This window comes from Colobus angolensis, unplaced genomic scaffold (assembly GCF_000951035.1).
Source record: "Colobus angolensis palliatus isolate OR3802 unplaced genomic scaffold, Cang.pa_1.0 Scaffold16, whole genome shotgun sequence".
NCBI classification, from domain to species: Eukaryota; Metazoa; Chordata; class Mammalia; order Primates; family Cercopithecidae; genus Colobus; species Colobus angolensis.
The window spans coordinates 10,658,015-10,681,298 of NW_012114710.1; the positions used below are offsets into that span (position 1 = coordinate 10,658,015).

The window sequence follows — 23,284 nt, forward strand, 5'->3', positions numbered from 1 at the left end:
TGTGTGTGTGTGTGTAGAGAGAACGAGAGATCTATATATAACAAATGCAAAAGTGCAATAGTTTATAACACTTCTTTTTAGATAGAAGTTTTACTTGATCTCCAACTCCACATGAGTCAGTAGAACCATATGTGCGATTCCCGGACATTTTCACATAATATCGGTTTCTTAATCATTTAAACTACATTTGGATTAGCATATCAAATTGCAAATAACCAGTTTTAAGAAGGATTTTGACAAACTAGGGTATATTCCAGCTAAGGGGTTAAGAGGAGGGGTTGAGCTGTGGACCAAGAATAGTAAAAGGGTAATCTTATAAAATTATTCTGTAATGGTGGAAGTCAGATTAAGGAATACTTCTGGTGGTGAATGGAGATGAGGAGATTGATTAGGAAGAAGCATGAGGGAACTTTGTATGGTGATGGAAATGTTTTTTGTCTTGCTAGGGAAGTTACATAAGTGTATACATTTATCAAAATTGATCCAACTGTCCCTTAAGATCTGTATATTTCATTTTACGTAAATTATTACTCCATTTTCAAAAAAAAAAAGAAGAATGACCCCAAGAGAAAATGAGTAGATGCTGAGGATGTTTAGTTGTGAGAAAAATAAATAAATTCAAGGGCAGTGGAAGTTTCATATACTAAAGTCTGTTATATGAACAAGGAATGAGACTTACTCTACATTGTTCTGCAAAATAACCCTCAACTGTAAACTCCATTTCTAAGTTGCAGACACCTCTACTGCATATTGATGTATTTGTATATACACACACATATACCACGGAACACCAGTCAGCCATAAAAAGGAACAGAATAATGGCATTTGCAGCAACTTGGATGGAGTTGGAGACCATTATTCCTTTTTATATTGTTTTTTGTTTTTTAAACAATGTCTCGCTCTGTCACCCAGGCTGGAGTGCAGTGGCACAATCTTGGCTCACTGCAACCTCCGCCTCCCAGGTTCAAGTCATTCTCCTGCCTCAGCCTCCTAAGTAGCTGGGACTACAGGTGTGTGCCACCATGCCCAGCTCATTTTTGTATTTTTAGTAGAGACAGGGTTTCACCATGTTGGCCAGGATGGTCTTAATCTCTTAACCTCATGATCTGCCCATCTCAGCCTCCCAAAGTGCTAGGATTACAGGCATGAGCCACCATGCCTGGAAGGAGACCATTATTCTAACTGAAGTAACTCAGGAATAGAAAATCAAATATTGTATATACTTATTTATAAGTGGGAGCTAACCTACGAGGATGCAGGGGCATAAGAATAATATAATGGACTTTGGAGACTCAGGGGTAACTGTGGGAAGGGGGGTGAAGGATAAAAGGCTACACAATGGGAATAGTGTACACTGCTTGGGTGATCGGTGCACCAAAATCTCAGAAATCACCACTAAAGAACTTATCTATGTAATCAAAAACCACCTGTTCCCCCAAAACTATTGAAATTTAATAAATTTTTTAAAAAGAAAATAGCAGAGTGCCTCATAAACAAGAGTAGATATTATAAAAGTTTGTATGTTTTATTTTTAAAATCACATATATATATTTATATGTGTACTAGCCACAATGAAAATATATGTCTTATTATAGGTATGGTCAGAAATGTATGAAAGCCACTAAGCTGAATTATCTTAACAGTGTTTTAAAATATTATAAAACTCTTTATACCTGAATGACGAACTTAATTGAGAATAAGTGACAGTAAGCAACTCTTTTCTAAAGGAAAACAAATGCTTTAAATTAGACACCAATGACTTTTATGGGATTATCTCCAGTTTGGGAAGATAACAGTTTTTTGCCTCATAGTTTTTTTCTTTCTATATGTACTTTTTGGTACTCCACCAAATCAGCAACATCTGATTGAGAAAAAAGGTTAAACCTTCACATCTTGCTAATGTTGTATACAACTTACATTCATTCTTTCCTGACATTTCTGTTAAAGATACAGTTCTTTCCAGAAAGAACCCATTTACATTTATGTTTCTGTTACATGAAAAGGGTTTTTTTTGTAAAGCCAAGTGAAGTAGAAAATACGTAGGTATGGAATCTTTCTAAATTTATTTTCATAGAGATAGTCTTAGCAGTTTACACAAATTTATTTTCTTATGAAGGAAATAGGATGAATAGCGATCCTCCACCCTACATCTCATAATTTATACCTGACTGATCCTTGCACTGCTTCTGAACCAGTCTCTTATCTTCACTGAAAGCCACTACGCACCCAGGGAGCTGAGTGCACAAAGGAGGGAATGGCCCAGGTGTGGGACGTGTAGGAGCCTGTGGAGTGGGAAACTAGAAGCACCTGGGCGAAAGCTCCTAAGCATGGAAAATACTAACCTGTTCACTGAAGTTAAAATGAGGCTAGGAGGATGGGTCCTAATTCAATTTGGTGTCCTTGTAAGAAGAGGAAATTTGGACACACAGAGACACCACAGGTGCAAGTGCACAGAGGAAAAACCGTGTAAGGACACAGTGAGAAGGTGGACATCTGCAAGCCAGGCAGAGAGGCCACAGAAGAAACCAGACCTGCTGATGCCTTGATCTTAAGCGTTTAGCCTCCAGAACTGTGAAAAAATAATTTGTGTTGTTTAAAGCACACACCCTGTATGACTGTGTTATGGCAGCCCTAACAAACTAATACACTTCCAATGAAAGCTTTGTTACTATCCCGTTTTACAGAGAGCAAACAACTTACCTGACTGAGGTCATTGAGCTCTAAGCATTGGAACAGTCTGAGCACGGCTTTCTTCACGCTACTGTATCATTCTTACCTTCAGTTCTCTACCAACCCTATCTGGGTAACTGATAAGGTGGGGAGGAACTGGAAAAGTTTCACTAGAGTCAAAAGTCAAGCTGCTCCAGTGCAGTAGCTCATGGCTGTTATCCCAGCACTTTGGGAGGTCAAGGCAAGAGGATTGCCTGAGCCCAGGAGTTCAAGACCAGCCTGGCAACATAGTGAGACCTCATCTTTACAAATAATAGAAAATTTAGCCAGGTGCCTGTAGTCCCTACTACTCAGGAGGCCAAGGCAAGAGGATCACCTGAGCCCAGGAGGCTGAGGCTGCAGTAAGCCATGATTGTGCCTCTATACTCCAGCCTGGGCAACAGAGCGAGACCCTGTCTCAAAAAAAAAAAAAAAGAAGATCAAGACCAAGGCAATCCTTTGGCGATATTCACAGACTAAGACTCGGCACATCAGAGAGATACCTACAGCCACACACGCTTTTCTACTTTCCTGCTAAGAAAAGCCTCTGAATCTCATGCAGGGTTTTTCGCCTCTTAATCAAAGCAGGTGGAATTAGAGTCACAGATTTTCACTAAAACTTTGCTTCAATAAATTGTGGTTAATTAGTAAGACTTGCTGCTTCAACATGGGTGATCGGAGATTTGAAATAGCTTAGAGATGAATAGTCAAATTATATATATATTTTAAATTTTCCACAAAAATGGTTCCTCTTCCTTGCAGATTTCACGTTATTCCAGGCCCAAGCACAAGTATTAAGCTAATAAGGAGTGATTCATTTCTATGAGATTGGGCAATTTCCCCTCATTTCTGATGATTTATTATTTCGATCTCGATTTTTAAATATATTTTATCAAATTAAATGCTAGGAAAATCACATTTTGCCTCTACCACTGTGTTACCAGAAATGGGAGAAACTGTAATGTAAGTTCTGTTGCGCCACCTAGTGGCTGATATTAGAATCGCACACTTTAGAAACAGCCCGCAGTCAGTAGGAAAGCAGGGACCCAGAGATACCAAAATTGGAATGTAGGTACCTTCAGTCCGACAAGGAAGGCACAATGTGTCTATTTGCTGCGCTGGTAATTATGCAGAACCCATCCCAACAGGACACCTCACTGGGATCTTTGACTCATTGTTTGCGAGTATGTGGCAAAGAGAACCTGCAAAGGCTGTGACTTCTAAGGAAGAAAGGATGAGAAGGAAGTGTTTTGTGTGTGAGTGACAGACTGAGCCAGGAATAGAGCCGGAATGGCAGCATGCTTTCTAACACTCACATGCAGATCCCCAGCAGTGGCATCCTACTTATCTGATATGTCATCACATATATACTCCACAGGGCCTGAAATCAGAACGTGAGGGTGAGACTACAGTGAGATTTGTTTCGTTTCTGCCAACTTTATTTTTACCCTAATGGTATCAGCAATAAAGTATTGTTGCTAGATTTTTAAAAAATGTTTTGAATAGTGAGTTTGTAATCTAAATGAACTCCATTCAACTATACATCCTCAGCAGTTGCTCTGTCTAAAGCACTGAGCCAGACATGGAGGGCTACTGCCCAGCTACTGCAGCCGTGTTGCTTCTGCCCTCTGGAGCCCTTCGATAGACACTAAATAAATGAGATAATATACTTGGCTGTAAGGGACTCAAAATATATGAGGCACTTATATCAGGATCTGGCACATAGTAAATTACATAGTTATTATTAAATGGAGAAATAATACTGATGCAACCATATGGGAGTTTCTACACAGGTAAAATCAGATTCTTCCTGTGGCCCTGCCTGATCATAGAAAAATTGACTAGATCAGGCGTGCCCACCCCAGGGTCACAGATAAGTGCCAGTCGGTGGCCTGTTGGGAACCAGGCAGCAAAGAAGGAGGTGAGTGGTGGGTGAGTGAGAGCAGCTTCATCTGTGTTTACAACCACTGCTCATTGCTGGCATTACCACCCAAGCTCTGCCTCCTGTCAGATCAGCAGTGGCATTAGATTCTCATAGGAGTGGAACCCTGTTGTGAACTATGCATGCGAGGGATCTAGGTTGCATGTGCCTTATGAGAATCTTATGCCCGATGATTTGTCACTGTCTCCCATCACCCCCAGATGGGACTGTCTAGTTGCAAGTAAACAAGCTCAGGGCTCCCACTGATTCTACATTATGGTGAGTTATATAATTATTTTGTTACATATTACAAAGTAATAATAATAGAAAGAAAATGCACAATAAATGTAATGTGCTTGAATCATCCTGAAACCATCCCCCCAACTGCCCATCAGTGAAAAAATTTGTGTTCCACAAAACTGGTTCCTGGCACCAAAAAGACTGGGGACTGCTGGATTAGATTCATCTTCAGGATTCTGTCTAACTCATGACTACCCACTTTGACCCAAACCCCTAGAAAATTAGAACTATTGCCAATTTTCAGGGAAAGTTTGACAGAGATGACTTTTACTAGTGTTGCAAATATTGACTGTAAGTTTAGGTCTAAGTAATATTAATAAATTATGACATCACAGCACTTTGCAAATTTTTTATCACATTTGACTTTGCTGGTCCCAACAGCTACCAATCAGTATCATGCCTCACATAGTCAATAGCATGAAGAACTGAATTCAGAATTCCCTGCCCTAGTCATATCACCTATAACTTACTTGTTTAATGAGAAAGGGGTTTAAGATAGAACAAAGCATGTCCCTTTGTAATAAACAGGCTGAGATGGAAAGAGCCCTAAAGACCATTGCTTATACTTGAGAGTGACTTAAATTCACAGTGAGTTATAAAATAGTGATGATATCTTAAGTTCTGTTTCAAAGAAAGCAGAAATGAGCCTAGAAATTGAGAAATTCTATAGGACTAAGAGAGCACACATTCCAAGGAAAAATTTTACCAACCTTACAACTGTATTCAGAGCTTGCCATTATTAAAAGTGGAATTTCCTGGGTACGAGAAACACCATCTAACCTATGGCTCTGTTGTGAATCAAGGTAACATTTCTCCCAACTCCATTCAAATCTCCAATATCCTCATTCAAATCTGTAACACAGCTATGCAGCACTGAATTTCTCATTGTCCAAAATGGAATAATTTCTAACAGCTTCATTCTATATGTCAGCCCATTTTTATTTAGCATCCAACATGCCCTAAACCCTGGTGAGACACTGAGAATACAAGAGTGAATAATACAAACACTTTGATCTCAAGTTGCTCCAAGTGTAGATAAAAACACACTCTGGTGATACTCTTCCTCCAATACCTATCGTATGTGTGACCTTAGAGAAAGTCAACAGGCTTCCTGGGACTCCAGTTCCTATCTAAAAACCAGGAATGATGACCATATATTCATTAATGCCAGGCATCAGTGGGAGGCTGGAAGAATTAAACAGGTAAAGATATGACAGTAAAACATAATATAAATGTTATATACTAGTATAATGCTAATGTTGATACTTTCTCAGGTACTCTCACTTTATAGAAAAAGAGACATTTACAAAGCAATCCTGTCTTTTCATACATCAGAAAATTTCCTAACTAAACAAAATGGAGCTGGGTTACCGAGAGAAAAAGTTGCCCCAGGATGTAATTCTTTTTAATCACACAATAATGAAGCAATGTATATCTCAAGAAAATAATCATTTTCTGGAGAAAAAGAATAATAATAGTTCTCAAACACATTATAAAATATAATGACATCATTATAAAATATAATGACATAATAATGCAAACTTTATTTCACTAGGCCTAAATCCAAATAAGAAGGATTTAGTCCTAAACAAAAGCTGCCCCAAAGCTAGTGGCATCTTTTTATAAAGTAATCATTAAGGGACAGAATCACTTAATTGGTGAAACTTAAATTCTAAGTTTTTACTATACACAGCTGCTAGATTCAGTTTGCATGACTTGATCCATGTGCTATCCGAGTATGTTAATAAAAAGTCATATTTAGATTGGTTCAAATGTTTTCCTCTGAGGAAATCCAAGCCCTCAGCTGAAAGCTATGGATGTAGGTGCTTGTGTGTATTCCTGCCGAGAAAAGTGCTCACTGTTTGCTTATCTATGTTCGGGCTTATCTCCTAGGTTGGTCTGACACTTCCCATTGATCTGATTTCCTTCACTGGTGCTGTCTGCCCCTGAGCCCACCTAAAGAATAAAAGGGGAAAGAAGGCCGGGCGCTGTGGCTCACGCCTGTAATCCCAGCACTTTGGGAGGCCGAGGCGGGCGGATCACAAGGTCAGGAGATCGAAACCACAGTGCAAACCCCATCTCTACTAAAAATACAAAAAATTAGCCGGGCGAGGTGGCGGGCGCCTGTAGTCCCAGCTACTCAGGAGGCTGAGGCAGGAGAATGGCGTGGACCCGGGAGGCAGAGCTTGCGGTGAGCTGAGATCCGGCCACTGCACTCTAGCCTGGGCGACAGAGCAAGACTCCGTCTCAAAAAAAAAAAAAAAAGGGAGGGGAAAGAAGACTGAACACATTTCTCCACAAAAGGAGACATTTTATTAAAATTTAAAATTAATAAAAATGAAAGTTGAAGTTTCATCAGTTCTTCTCCCCAGACCCATTCTCCTTCCTCCCTCCCTAGAGGTGGCCACGAAGACCCTCATCTGAGGATGTCCCTCCACTCCTCATCTTTATCATTTGACTTTATAGCTATATAAACGTAAACTGGTAGTGGTGTGTTTAGATTTTTGTAGTTGGAATCATACGGAATATATTCTATATTCAGACTACACTACTGGTTGAATTTAATCATATATTTAAATAGATATAGTTAATTTTATTTTTATCTTTATTTTTCCAATTAATTAATTTATTTTTTTAAGACAAGGTCTTACTCTGTCACCCAGGCTGGAGAGCAGTGGTGCAATCTCGGCTCACTGCAACTCCACCTCCCAGGTTCTAGCAATCTTCCCACCTGAGCCTCCCAAGCAGCTGGGATTACAGGCACGTGTCACCATGTCCAGCTGATTTTTGTATTTTTAGTAGAGATGGAGTTTCACCATGTTGGCCAAGCTGGTCTCAAACTCCTGAGCTCAAGCAATCCGCCCTCCTCAGCCTCCAAAATCTGGGATTACAGGTGTAAGCCACCACACCCAGCCGATCTGTAATTTATTTTAACCATTTTACGATATTCCAATCTACAAATATTCAATATTTTATCTGCCCATAGGTTGACAGGATGTTGTTTCCAATTTTTTCAGTATTGAAAACAATACAGTCTATCCCGTGGTATCCACAGGGGATTGGTTCCAGGACCCCCAAGGAAACCAAAATCTGTGGCATAGTATTTGCAAATAACCTACCCACATCCTCCTGTATACTTTAACTCATCTGTAGATTACTTATAGTACCAAATACAATGTAAATGCTATGTAAATAATAGTTAAACCATATTTCTTGTTTGTATTTTTTTATTGTGGTACTGCTATTTTGTTTTTTTGTTTGTTTTCTGAATATTCTCCATCCACAGTTGTTTGCATCCGCGGAGGCGGAGTCCATGGAAACGGAGGCCGACTGTGCTGCCACACTGTTATTTCCTTTCATTTGGTCTTGGGGTTGGGGTCTGTCTCGGGAGAGTGGCCATACACTCCAGCCTTGCCCTCACGGGGCTCCAGAGGATGGGTGGTGGCTATTCACAGTGTGCCTTTCATGGGATACTTCTTGATCCCAGTCGACGACCTCATGCCTAGGTGGTCGACCATGAACAGACATTTCTCTCACAGGGAATTTATTTATATTGGCTGATGCTCTTGTGGCTTTTGTCTGATCCATGTCCAGTTTATTCCTATAAGATAGCCACTCCCTAGGAAAACCCTGTACTGGAAAAAAAGTTAGGTTTGGATATGTCAGTCAGGCGAGACACAGGGGAAGCAGCACAACAAAACCCATGAAATAATAGAAGCATTTTTATTAATTACAGATCTCAGAGAGAAGAGGGCAGCACGCCTCACAGGGCCAATGGGAAGGGGGAACACTCGTGCTCAACCAGTGGAGAGAGAGAGAATGGGCCAAAGCCTTTTTGGGATCCAGGGTGTTACCCAGGGAGGTTTCCCAGGGGAAGTTCTGACAGGTTGGTTTACAGCAGACATGAGTTCCATGAGGTCTTGCTGTGACTGACAGGTAGTCACTGTGGAATATCTGCTCATCCATGTGGGCTCTGAGGGTCAGTGGGGCAATTCTAGTCAGTTGCATCCAGCTGTACCATAGAACGATGGTCACCAGGAGGCAGTGGTATAAAGCAGGTGTCTGGATCAACCATAAAGCAGGTGAGGAACTGGAAAAAGGCAGAGAACTGGAAACTGTATCAAGGGTGACTGATCCCGCTTCCAGTATGAGAAAGTTAAACTTATATTCAAAATCGGTACCAAGGCAACATAAAATTATAAGAATTTACTATACACACACATATTTGTGTGTGTGTATATATACTTATATTCTGATTACTGTGGCAGTAATTCTGATTTATATATATAATTTTATACATCTAATATATATATTATATATGATTATATTTAAATTATATATATTTTTACAATATACATTTTACATTATATATGTACATAATATATACATGCATAATTTATATATATTATAGATATATAAAATCAGAATTACTGCCACAGGAAAACAGTATTTAAAATCATTAATATTTCCCATGAATACAACTTAATATAGTTGGGAATTTTCATCAAATACATTCTGATAGGAATTGTTCAAGGAATACAAATGTCATTTTTGATTTACAAATTATAATTAAAACCTTAAAAATTAGTGCCAAAAATTCAGATTAGTTATATGAAAACAAATATAAGTGGATCTTTTGAGATCTTCTATTTCTGATTATTTACAATATAAATCTTCTCCACGGATATGAGTGACTGAGAGTTACCTTCATTGCAGAAATATTCCAGACACGTACATATTCTGGAACTTCCAAGCATATTTCAAGTGGATTTTCTTTACAATATCAAAGACACAAACTTTCTTTAGTGGAGAAGATTCAAAAATCAATCCAAAGTTTGTTTGTCTTTTTTCTAAGTGAATTTTAAATGGATCAGAATACCAATATCCAAAGTGAAATTATTCCGAAATGATGACAGCATTTAAAGAAATTAAGCACTTGGGCCATTTATTTAATTTTTACTGAAAACAAAAGAACCATGCCTTTTAGAAAAAAAAAAAAGTTATGTTTATAATTTGCTTTAGCAAATATGCTAACCTATCAGACATACTAGGACTAACACAAATATAAATAAAATGTGTATACTTTGTGCAAAGCAAATACATAACAAGCAAAGAAAAGGTAAATTTCCCTCTGCCTAAAAAGACCTTTGTGCATCTCTACAAATACAAATCATCCTCATCCTCAAATGATTCAAATTTTATTACCCAAATGAGCACTTTTCTGGTGCCTCCCCTCTCTCCCATCCCACTCCCAAGCAAAATTAACTCTCTTTATCTTACAAGTTTTATGTATATTTGTGGAATGTTTTATGACATGATTATCTTCTACCATCAATTACAGCTTTTCTGCTTACTTACAAGATCACCCCAACTAGAGTTACTTTCTTTCATCTTTAATTCCTCCAAGGTTGTCATACAAAGCCTTGCTCAAAACAGCTTCTCATCAGTATTTGTTAGACTGTATTAAGAAGATATATCTTCTGGCCTTGGCCTTTTTTTCTGTCCTAAAGAACCAAAAGCTTTACTTTCTGAAGTGATTTTTAAAAATTCTAACACCACATTCATCTGAATGCCTCTCACCAATGGCTACTTGGAGATACTTCAATCATAAATTATTAGCTTGCCTTATCAGTCAAGCAACCCTGAAGTCTAAATTTCATATGGATCTAGGTCAAGTGTCTGTTACCGAAGCTATTACAGAAAACTGGTGATTGCTAAAGGAACGATTGTCTGATCCACAAATGGGGAGCAGACCCTTAGCTTCTCCTTTCTCTGCCACTGACTCTATAATTAGTTCACAGCAAAATCATGATTCCCTCAAGGGGTGGACAGGACCACCCACAAGAGGAAAGCTGTTACATGTTAGCAGCTCTGCAAGAAAATGAAAAAATATATATTTATTGAAAGCAAAAGATTCAAAACTGCTATGTGAGTTTTTGTAGCACTTAAAGATTTTTCTTTAGCTCTTATAGATATAATTATTTAAACAGAAGACAAATATAGACCTATAGCCAAACAAATAGTGTTTCTTACACTATTAAAGTGAATACGAACATTCACTCAACAGATACTGCTTTTGCATCTATTGTGTACATTTTCCCTGCCTTAAGAAGATAATTGAGTTGAAGAAGAAAGATAGACAAGCCTGCAATGTTAAATAATAATATCTAACAATGGTATGAAACATGTTTTAAGAAAGAAAAATATCTAGCAAAGATTTTGATCTATGTTGGTCCTAATATACTAACCATCTATGATTAGTATATTACCATTAATAGCTGTCATTAAGTACATTAAGTTTTTGTTATAAGTACCATTTTTATCCCCATTTTACACATTAGTAAACTGAGGCATGAGAGGTTATGTAGCAATATGTAGGAGAGACAAGATTCACACCCAAGTCTATCTGAGCAAGATCTAAATCCTTGCCATTACACTATAGGTATTTTTTTCTAAATTTTGGGTCATGACAAGTCCATAGCCATTGGCAGTTAATATTTTTATGTTAATGCAAACAATATATATTACTGTTTATTTTCATTGAGTTTTGAATTCATTTGGAATATTGGCCTTTTAGTTGTTTCCATAAGACTTATTTTTCTTTTTATATAGGGTTGTGATACACAGATGATTTATGACATGTTGCTAAGATTGAAATCCATTCTCTATTTGCCTGGTGACTTTGTCTGCAAAAAGGTGAGTGCATGCTATTTTTCAAATGCACAACTAATAAATGAATTTGAGGATTTCAGACATAAGTCAAGAGCATTGTTTAAACAAAATTTGTTCAGGGTGAATTCCATAGTATAGAAATAATTATGATGTATAGCTCCGCACAGCAATAATGTGCCCTCAGAGTTCACAAAGGAACAAGACAGTATGGATTTCATTACTCATATTATAGGATAGAAGTGTGGGTAGCCTGAAAAACTGCTTTGTATAAATGTTAATTATCAATTGTCACAGCTCATTAATCTCAAATATTTAAAGCGGAGGAAAAAGTTCTAGAAGTGATAGGTGGGTCAGCCTTTTTTATGTCTTCGGCAAAATATCAGTTACCTTCATTTTGCTCTCCCAAGTAGTGAATAATCAATGCCACATTTTAAAAACCTGTACTGTGTTTTTTATGATTACAAAATAATACATGTTCATTATTTTAAAATAGAAAACACATAAAAACATAAGGACACAAATTCCACCCTCCAGTAATAACCTCTCTTCGTATATTTTGGCCTATCTTTTTATATTGACTGGTGGATAGAGCTTGTGCTATAAAAGTGGCATCATGCTGTACATACGTTTTGAAACATGTTTTGTCATGTAACAATATATCATATGAACATTTTATGTATTAAGTAATCTATAATATGATTTTTTTAAAGCTGCATGATATTTCAGTCTAGGGATGTATCAGGATCAATTTTCAAATGTCTGCTATCATAAATAAAATGAACATCCCCTCAGATAAATATTTTTGCATATTTCTGATCACTAACTTGAAAGGGGAGAAAAGGAATGATGACCCTGGGATTTATGTAGTGAGAAACTAAATCAAAGATAAACTCAATAATCAAAATTTAAAGAGAAAAATGAGTAGTTTAAAAAAATGCAAGATGATCCAAGACCTCGGTGAGTTCACAAGTGAATAAAGATGAGAGGCACTTTTATCATTTCAAAATAATGTGTTAAATGCTATGGTCAAGGAAAGCACAAGCTGTTGTAGGACATAAAGAAGGGGCACCTGTCCTTCCTGGTTACTGGTAAGATTTCCTAGAGAAGACAAGGTCTGAGCTAAGTCTTGAAAAATGAATTGGAGTAAACCAAGTGAAAGAGGAAATAGGTGTTCTGGTAGAGGAAAGAAGTGTGAGCTAAGGCAAAAAGGAAGGAACTGAGTCTATAGAGGGAGTACAGAGAACTATAATAAGGCAAATGTTAGAACAATTTTAGAATGATTTATTCCATAAAACTCAGTAAATGTTTCTCAATACGATGAGCCAGAAACAGTGCTGGACACTGAGAAAAAAAAAAAAAAGATGGTTCTTGTCCTTTAGGGTCCTACCTTTCTAGTGCCATGGTATTCAATTCACAGTGCACATCAGAATCACCTGAATGAGGATGTCTGGGCTCCACCCCTCAGTGATTGATTTGGTCTAGATGGAGCCCATATACAAGTATTATTTAAAAGCTCCCATATGATTCTAAAATGCAGCCAAAACTAAGAACCACTGGCTTCATGGGAGAGACAAGCAATAAACAAGTGAAATTAAGTCAATGCGTAATTCCAAAATGTGCTAAGTTGTACAAAGGGAAAATAGAAGTTGCCAGAAGAGTATGTAGTGGCAACGACACTTAATTTAGATCCAGGGTTGGGAGATGGGGAGGTTATCAGGTTGTCAGGAGTGACCCTTGAAAAATCTAAAGACAAATAGTTCTTTAGTTTCAAAAAAAGAAGTGCACAGGATGGCATTTCTTTTATGAAGACTTGGAACCATGAGCCAAGAGGCAAGGTGGAGCTTGGCATATCCTAGGAACAGAAGCAAGTGAGTGATGGGCTGTGGTGAAACAGACAAAGTCAAATGGAGTATGAGGTACTTCAAGGCATCAGGTGGAGATGCCAAGTACACAGTGAAAATCAGTCTAATGAGAGAGGATGGAACTGGGGGTTACTGGGAACTGGAATATAAAGGAAACAGACTTCAAGAAAAGCTCAAGGAAAGGTCAGAGAAGAGGGCCTTGCCTCTAACTTTGAAGAGCTCCAGTGTTCGTGGAAGAGATCAATGAAGAAGAGTCAGAGAGGGCAACTGAGAAGGAGCTTTCAGAGATGAAGGGGGGAAATGGAAGAGAGATTATGATAAAATGGGAACCAAGAATATATAATCCCACACAAATTAGTCCAAGTTAAAAGGAGGCAGATTGGTGATATGAAATCAGTTTTATTAAAATGGGAAATACAAGTCACAGTGCAGTCCAAGAACCCCTTGGGGGCAGGGTGTACTGGAATGACATGACTTTAATGTATCAAAAAATGTCCTTTCATTTGGGGCCAGTAGCAACAGAGATTGAAAATTGTGATAACTCACATAAACTTTAACACCTGTGCCCCTAAGCAGTGCAAATTTGTTTAACAAAGTATGAAATGCAGAGTAGATGCAACCTTCTCATTTCTAATTTCTTCTTCACATCGCATTCATCACTCAATAACAAAAACATCAGTGGAGACAAATGAGGCAGGAAAAGGAATAAGTAGGTGGAAAGTAGAAATGAGGAGACATTAGAATGACAAGTCACATTTCTTTAAGAACGGGTTTGCATGATAGTAGATATTGACAGAGAAGAAAGGCTGTTACCTGACAGGACTTCAAGCAGCTGAATTCAGCTTTGTTTTGCTTATCATTGTCACAAAATATTGAAGGCAAGGAGAAGGAAAAATATATGTTCAATTTGAGGTTATCTATATAATTTAAGAGATGACAGCATTTGGGGCCAAGGTTGCTGACCTACCTAATCCCCAGGAATTGACTGAGTGGTAGCTTGGGCAGCTTGAAAGAGTGGGAGTTTTCTCCAGATGCTCTAGGGCAGGGCAGAAATCACCTAGAGCTCTTGTTAAAGCATCAATTTCTAGGACCTCATTCCCAAAAATTCTGATTCATATTTCTGCAGTGAGAACTCTCAGTAAACTGAGAATTGGCACCTCTAAACAAGCTCCTAGTGATGCTGATGCTGCTGACCCAGGAACCACACTTTAAGTAGCACTGCTCTTTTCTGATGGGGTGCCCTTGAGTGTCACAAAGCCCTCATGAGCCTTAGAAATAGCTTCCTACACAGAAACTCTGAAATGTTGAAGTGCACTCTCTCCAGGGGTTACCTCACTCTACATAAAGCTCTTGTTTTTTTCATACTTTCTCCAAATTAGTCCACACACTAACAACCAGAGCTTGGTTCAATCTTATTTTGCACATGCTGTCAGCCCTTATTCTCTGAGGAATGTCTACTTAATTTGAATGCTAATTAAACTTGCAGAAAGGGCTTAAATTAGCCTAGAAATATGCAAGAAATAGTGGAAGTTTTGGTTCGTTGATTATGCCAGATCTCCTTGTAAAATTATTGAAATGAGCATTAAAAAATAATTAAAAGAGCTGAACTGTATTTAAGTACTCACTATGTACTTCTACCTCCAGTCAGTTGTAATAACTGCCTTTGAAAAATCATTCCAGTTCCTTGAGAATTACTTCATGCAAAGAATAAGGAATATGACCCCGTCCTCATCATTACTTCCTAAAGTATCTCTTGGAAAACTAATTTTCAGACATCTTGCCTTATTTTTTAAATTATTCATGGCTATTTTATTGGTTTTTAAGAGAGCAGTCCCGATACTGGAGTCACCGTTAGATACGGTCTGTCTTCATGTATTATATGGAGTCAGATGACATAGGTGCCACTAGCTCTGGCGCTGTCACCTGCGAGCCTTATACGTTTGCTCAGGACACTTAATTTTTTTTTTTTTTTTTTTTGAGACGGAGTCTCCCTCTGTCGCTCAGGCTGGGGTGCAGTGGCGGGATCTCAGCTCACTGCAAGCTCCGCCTCCCGGGTTTACACCATTCTCCTGCCTCAGCCTCCCGAGTAGCTGGGACTACAGGCGCCCGCCACCTCGCCCGGCTAGTTTTTTGTATTTTTTAGTAGAGACGGGGGTTTCACCGTGTTAGCCAGGATGGTCTCGATCTCCTGACCTCGTGATCCGCCGGCTCGGCCTCCCAAAGTGCTGGGATTACAGGCTTGAGCCACCGCGCCCAGCCGACACTTAATTTTTTAAACCTTGACTACCAATTTCTAAACAAGAGTAATGATACCTTTCCTACTTGACTTCACTGGGATTTTTGCAAGAATTAGATGAATGAATATCCATGAAATGCTTTGCAGTTATAAAGTAGCGTATTCTGTTAGAACAAATATAGGAATTAAAATAAGGAGCTATGTAAATGTCAGGTAATGTAATGATTTTTTAAAGTAATATGCAAAGACATGATATTGTTATTAGAATTAATAGTATGTAAATAAATATAATAAGATCCATTTATGTTGGACTTTCTACTTTTATATGTTTTTGAGTATAAATATATGCTTAATATTTTGCACAGGCGAGGTGCGGTGGCTCACGCCTGTAATTCCAACACTTTGGGAGGCCAAGGCAGCAGGATCACATGAGTCCAAGAGTTTGAGACAAGCCTGGACAACATGGCAAAACCCTGTCTCTACAAAAAATACAAAAATTAGCCAGGCATGGTGGCTTATGCCCGTGGTCCTAGCTACTCAGCAGGCTGAGGTGGTAGGATCACTTGAATGTGGGAGGCAGAGGTTGCAGTGAACTGATACTGTGCCACTGCACTCTAGCCTGGGCAACAGAGCAAGACCCTGTCTCAGAGCAAAAACAACCAAAAAATTTTAATTAAAAAAATATTTTGCACAATGCAAAACTTAAACATATTTCTTGCATTGCTCAGTTAGGAGATGTGGGTTCTAGGCTTCCTTTGCTTCTAATTACTAGGTCATACAACTTTAGCTAATTGGCTAAGCCAATCTGTGCCTTTGTTTTAATTTCTGTAAAAAGAAAATAATAGTAATTACTTTACCTTCCTTATAAGAGTAGTGGGGAGATAAAATAAGAATTTCAGCCGGGTGCGGTGGCTCAAGCCTGTAATCCCAGCACTTTGGGAGGTCGAGACGGGCGGATCACGAGGTCAGGAGATCGAGACCATCCTGGCTAACACGGTGAAACCCCGTTTCTACTAAAAGTACAAAACACTAGCCGGGCGAGGTGGTGGGCGCCTGTAGTTCCAGCTACTCCGGAGGCTGAGGCAGGAGAATGGCGTAAACCCGGGAGGCGGAGCTTGCAGTGAGCTGAGATCCGGCCACTGCACTCCAGCCCGGGCGACAGAGCAAGACTCCGTCTCAAAAAAAAAAAAAAAAAGAATTTCAGCTTCCTGGATGTTAATTAAAAGGTGGACTCTGATAACTTTAAACACAACCCAGCAATTATAAAGCAACAATAGTTGATGTTCAGGAAAATAAACCTAGGTATGGAAGGACTTTAAAAGCTCCCAGAGAATAGTTAAGTTACATTTTCCTTATTCATAAATGAATGTCTTCTACATGTCAAGCCTGCGTTCAGCACTGGAACAAAGTTGACATTTTCTCAGCCATCTCGGGGAGTAAAGTACAGTCAATATTTTTTTTCTTCCAAAGCATGATGTAGGCTAAATACTTTTTAAATAAAAATTTAAAAAATCTTTTAATCTCGAGTTGATTTTAGTGTATTCTAATTCTTTCAAAGTATGGTTAATGAGAATATTTGATTAACTCAAATAACCCAGTCCCCTCCTAAGCCAAGTAAGTGAATTTATCTATTAATGATATATTTTTTTTATATAGCTAAATGTGATCAAGGCACTACTCATTCAGACATGTAGGCTATCCAAATAGTTTGCCTAGTGTTATGCAATCTGGTCTATTTAAAGTTTAATAGCCTTTCTTGACCTAAGTGCCATTAGATCTCTTGTAAGACATTTATTCTTTTTGGAAGTTAGAGCGAGAAGATGTGTTCCAAGGGCCTCATAACCACCCACTAGTTTGGTGATATACTTGTAAGAACTCATACAATTCAACATAAAGTTATATTTATGGCTTGAGATTTATTATAGCAAAGAATAAAATGCAGGAATAGCAAGAAAAAGATATACACGGGCAAACACAAAAGAAATCAGACACAGGCTTACTAGGTCCTATTTCTGTGAGGGGCACATGGATGCATTTTTCTCTCCAGTGGACCACAGAAACATGAGCAAAATATCTCCACCCAGGGAAGCTCATTTAGTCTTGGGTCTAATGTTCTTAAATGGGGCACATAGCTGCATGACCAGACATGATTCAGACTTCAAAATATGTAGGATGTACACATCATAAATCTTTGTGATTACATTAAATAGTGTTGACAGCCTGGTACATCCCGCTACACTGGCTCAGGAATATAGAATAACACCATTAACCAGTGGCTATGTGAACATTCCAGGAGTTTAATTCTTAGGGCTTGAACAAATATCATTGCCCTGGTCCCAAGGGTCCCCAAAGATAGGCAAGAACTGAGTAAAACAACCTGCTGCATTAACACTTTATCTCAGCAGGAAATACTAATAATAACTCAAAGATCTCCTATGCCCCAATTCCCCAAATCAGACCTTAATGACATGGGTAGAAGAATAGAATTGACCCTTGAAAGACTGCAGTCTATGCTCTTTGGCTAGACCAAGCAACTTCTTCCAAGCATAGTGGTGGTCATCAAAGCAAGGCTTGACCATGCTTAAAATCAATTACTTCTTCTACCCAGGGTCCTTCCTAAAGCAATGTGCTAACTGAAATACCTTCATGTATCCAAGGGAGGCAAACAGTACTCACATATTGAGAAGTATCATCTTCCTAATCATTTCCTTTCACATGATGTGTCTAACCAATGTCTGTAAATACTTTAGGTCTTAAGATAATTACTTTCACACTAATGTTCTTTGCTTCCTTCACTTATATTTACTCCTCTAAAAGAGTTTATATTTCTTAATTTACAGCATAATTGTCAAGAATAAAATAACTACCATTTCCTCTTTGTATTTAAAATGTAGGGAGAAATTGGCAAGGAAATGTATATCATCAAACATGGAGAAGTCCAAGTTCTCGGAGGCCCTGATGGTACTAAAGTTCTGGTTACTCTGAAAGCTGGGTCAGTGTTTGGAGAAATCAGGTATCTGAAAGATACTTCATAAACATTGAAGCCATCATTTGTCATAAAAGAAAAGTCTTAGATAGTAAAATAAGTAAAGTTCCTGCTCAGATTTATAAAAGGTTTGATTGTGCTGATAGCATTGGTAAAATAAGGATTTTCATATTTCTATTCATCCCTTCACCGAAAAGACCTGAGGAAAAGAACTGGGTCATTCAGCTCTTTTTTTTTTGAGATGGAGTCTAGCTCTGTCGCCCAGGCTGGAGTGCCATGGCCGGATCTCAGCTCACTGCAAGCTCCGCCTCCTGGGTTTATGCCATTCTCCTGCCTCAGCCTCCCGAGTAGCTGGGACTACAGGCGCCGCCACCCCGGCTAGTTTTTTGTATTTTTTTTAGTAGAGACGGGGTTTCACTGTGTTAGCCAGGATGGTCTCGATCTCCTGACCTCGTGATCCGCCCGTCTCGGCCTCCCAAAGTGCTGGGATTACAGGCTTGAGCCACCGTGCCCGGCCCATTCAGCTCTTTAGTCCAGGACCTAGAGCAGTGCCTAGCATAAAGCAGGTCCCAGTACATGTTGAATGGATGTGCAAATGAACTAGTTAATGAGAGAAGAGGTTTGGAGGGTTCATTGTGACCAGACTGTTGGAAGACTTGAATGCCTTGCTAACAAGGGGATCTTGAGTAGGCTAGTGATGTGATCATAGCTGTGGGACCAAATTTCCTGAGTTTAAACTCCAGTTTCACCACTACTGGCTTTTTTCCGCTGTTACTTGTCCCCGCTGTTCCTCAGTTTCCTCACCTTAATAATTAGGATAATAATAGAACGTACCTTAAATTGTTGGTAAATGAGTTAATTCATTAAAAGCACTTAGAACATTGCCTGGCATCTATTAAGAGCTCAATAAATATTACCTATTTTTACCATTGTTTCTTATTGGCCCAGAAAAGTTTATCCTAGAAAAAGAAAGTCCCCAAGAGGAAAAATATAGACAGCAAATTTAAGCATTTTGTGGGCTAAACACTTCTATATGTATTATCACATTTATTCAACCAAAAAATATTCGTTGAGTGCCTAGTATATGCTAGATTGTCAGGTATTGCTCTTAACTCTAGGAATAAACTATATAAAAACTATTAGACAAGATATGGCCCCTGAGAGAGCTTACAGTACAGTCGGGGAAAACTGATAATAAATAATTAGCTAGACAAGATGAATTCACATTGTAATAACTGCTATGAAGGAAAAAATGGTTAGAACATAACAGGACACTACTTAGATGCAGTGGTCAGGAATGATCTCCCTAGGGAGATAATATTTGAGCTGAGATTTGAAAGAGTAAAGGATCAGCCATTCAGAATTGGGGGAAGAGCCTCTCTGATTACTGAAGGCCTAGAGGTAAAGCAAGTTTGTCTGGTCAAGGGGCAGAAAGGTGAATATGGCTGGAGTACAGTAAATAAGAACACTGGAGAGATGAGGCCAAATAGGTGAGCAAGGCCCAGATAACACATGGTCTTTTAGGCCACGATAGGAATTTATGTCTTTTTCTAAATATGAATGAATGCCAGTAGAGGGTTTTAGGCAAAAGAATGACACACTCTGAATTCTTATTTTAAAAGACGACTTCAACAGCTACGTGGAAAAGATACAGTAGAGGAGCGAGAATGAATAGAGACCAATTAGAAGTCAACTGCGGTGGCGCAAGTGCAAGATGGTGGTGTCTGGAACTGGGATACTGGCTTATACGATGAAAAGAAGAGTACCCTGTCAGGCAGTTATTAATATATTTATTTCATAATAAATATTTCATATTTTCATAATATATTTATTTCATCTATCCCAAGATGCCAAGTACTATATCTTGCCCAGGACACCATAGCTAATGAATTATAGGGACAACATTCAAACCTGGGTCTCCATGGATCGGGGTCCAGTGATCTTTATACCACATCACAGAAGAAATTTCCAATCTCTAACTTCATAGCTGCTAAGAAGTTATCTTCGTGTTCCAGAAATATGGACAATTTTAGATGACTTCATAGGAGCATCGTTAGGGTTTCTTTGGAATGTTGAAGCATGTCATTTCTCTGTTGGAAATGTGGCTCCTCTCTTTAATTTTTTCTCCTTGTTTAACGACTGATTATTGTTAAGGTGATCCTCTGAGGATCTTGCTCCTGGGCAGTGGTGGAAACACTTCTCAGAATGTACAAGACCTGAGTTCTTTGCCTGTTTTCTATCACTTCCTTCCTGGGAGTCCTTGCAAAAGTGATTTAATATTTTGTGACTTAATAATCACTGTTATCTTTAAGGTCATAAAACATGCAACAGTTTAATCTGAAACACTGCAGAAATTAATTAGCTGACCTTTCCCAAGGGTTGAGTACTCCCTGAAGAATAAGCCTTATAAATACAAGTATGTTAATTGCTGATATTATCATCACAGGAAGAACTACCCTAGGAATTGATTCCAGGTGTAGCTGAGTTGCAACTGAAAGTAATCCTAGATTCCTAACAGCAGCTTCTCAAATAGATCTCCTATTACCCATTTGGTTTCTAAGGCCAAATTGAAGCCAGTAGAATAGACAAGCTTTAAACCTGCTCAGTAGTTTGGTTGATTCAAGTAAAAGGGAGCTTTTTGCCTTGATTCTCTTTTTGGCTGTGGTTATGGGAAAACAGGATGCATCTGCCTCTTTCCAGATACCCACAGGCTTCACAGGCCCACAGCTGTCATACACCCCTGAAGCTCTAGTCATTTATTCCAGAGCTGGAGGCATGCCTGCCAAACATCCAGATACTGGAAAGATCTAGTAATAGTGTTTACTACTCAAAAATGCTGTGACCTTTGTTAAAATGAGCTAAATCCAGCACTATCATGTAGCCTTTAAAAGAGTTCTTTTTCCTCAGGAAAAAAAAATAAAAAAAAAAATTAAGGGCTTTCAAGGACATTATATATTAATCCAAAAGAGCAAAACCCTGACTAAAATATAGATTTACAGCCTGTCACAGAGAAAACCCAGACCACATTTCCAATTAGCATCTGAAGAGTGCAGATACCCCATTTCTAAAAGAGAGACCCAGGGTCTGCTGAGGGATGGCCTTGTGGTGGTTCCGACTCCATCATTTTCCTTATACGTGCATTTAGTCCCAAGTCTTATTCCCTGAATGTATTTAACCACTTCCTGTCTGCATTGTTTCTGTTAAAATGACATTTTTCTTAAAACACATCTGAGTTTTTATTTCTTGTGTTGCCATTATTATTTCAATAGGATTTTCTATTGGTTTCATCTCTCTTCAGAATATCCTCCCCCAGGAAATTTTTCATTCGTCCTTCAAATGCCACCTTTTTGAAGCTATCTTTAACCCCTAAAACAACTAGTTGCTCTTTATTCTATGCTTCCATAGCATTTCATTCATGCCTTTATTACAGTAATTACTACTGATTTATAATTAATTTGTTCAGACAGGTCTCTCCAACAGACTGAGCTACTGAAATATAAGAACTAGAGGCCGGGTACGGTGGCTCACACCTGTAATCCCAGCCCTTTGGGATGCCGAGGTGGGCGGATCATGAGGCCAGGAGATCGAGACCGTCCTGGCTAACACTGTGAAACCCCATCTCTACTAAAAATACAAAAAAAAAAAAAAAAATTAGCCAGTTGTGGTGGCGGGTGCCTGTAGTCCCAGCTACTCGGGAGGCTGAGGCAGGAGAATAGCATGAACTCAGGAGGCAGAGCTTGCAGTGAGCCAAGATCACGCCACTGCACTCCAGCCTGGGCAACAGGGCAAGACTCTGTCGCAAAAAAACCCCAAAAAACTAGAATTTATCTTCAGATCACCAGCAGCTACATAAACACTATATACTAAGTGGTGATTTTTACTTATATCCTACCTCCATTCAAAAATAATTTGCAGCAGCTCTTCAGCAATTTTTAATTAATTGTTTAACTGTGATTTGATAGAAACAAAAAAATTATATTTGGGTCCCCTGATGGCATAGTGTGAAAGTGACTCAAAGAAGGCCACGTATTCCTTCTTTGCCAGGCACAGTGTCAGTCATGAGGGTACAAAGGAGAACAAGAAACAATCGCTGTCCTCAAGGGCTTTAGAGGAGACTTCAGTACCTGGTGATTAAATGTATGGATTGTGTCCCAGGAAGAGAGTGTGTACAGGATGCTATGGGAGACAAAGTTTTCACAAGGACCAGTGCATCCTTTGGATCTGGCAATTACTAGAGGTTATTTGGGAACCAAAAGCTGAACCTTCAGTGGTCCTCAAATGATGTGTGCACACAGGTCAGTCCTAGAAACCCCTACTGAGGGATATGTAAAGGATAATTGGATAGGGAGCAAGATGGCGGAATAGGAACAGCTCCAGTCTCCAACTCCCAGCGTGAGCAACACAGAAGACCGGTGATTTCTGCATTATCAACTGAGGTACTGGGGTCATCTCACTCGGGAGTGCTGGACAATTGGTGCTGGTCAGCTGCTGCAGCCTGACCAACGAGAGCTGAAGCAGGGCGAGGCATTGCCTCACCTGGGAAGTGCAAGGGGGAAGGGAATCCCTTTTCCTAGCCAGGGGAACTGAGACACACAACA

The 23,284-nt window shown here is 38.9% G+C and overlaps 1 protein-coding gene across 1 annotated transcript in view; it reads left to right on the forward strand.

Moving 5' to 3' along the window:
• CNGB3 (cyclic nucleotide gated channel beta 3) overlaps positions 1–23,284 on the forward strand; it is a 159,994-nt gene that overhangs the window by 112,933 nt on the left and 23,777 nt on the right. The window contains exons 14-15 of the mRNA XM_011937082.1: positions 11,543–11,626; positions 18,595–18,713. Of these exons, the coding sequence (XP_011792472.1) occupies positions 11,543–11,626; positions 18,595–18,713 (203 nt within the window). The remainder of the gene's footprint in view (positions 1–11,542; positions 11,627–18,594; positions 18,714–23,284) is intronic.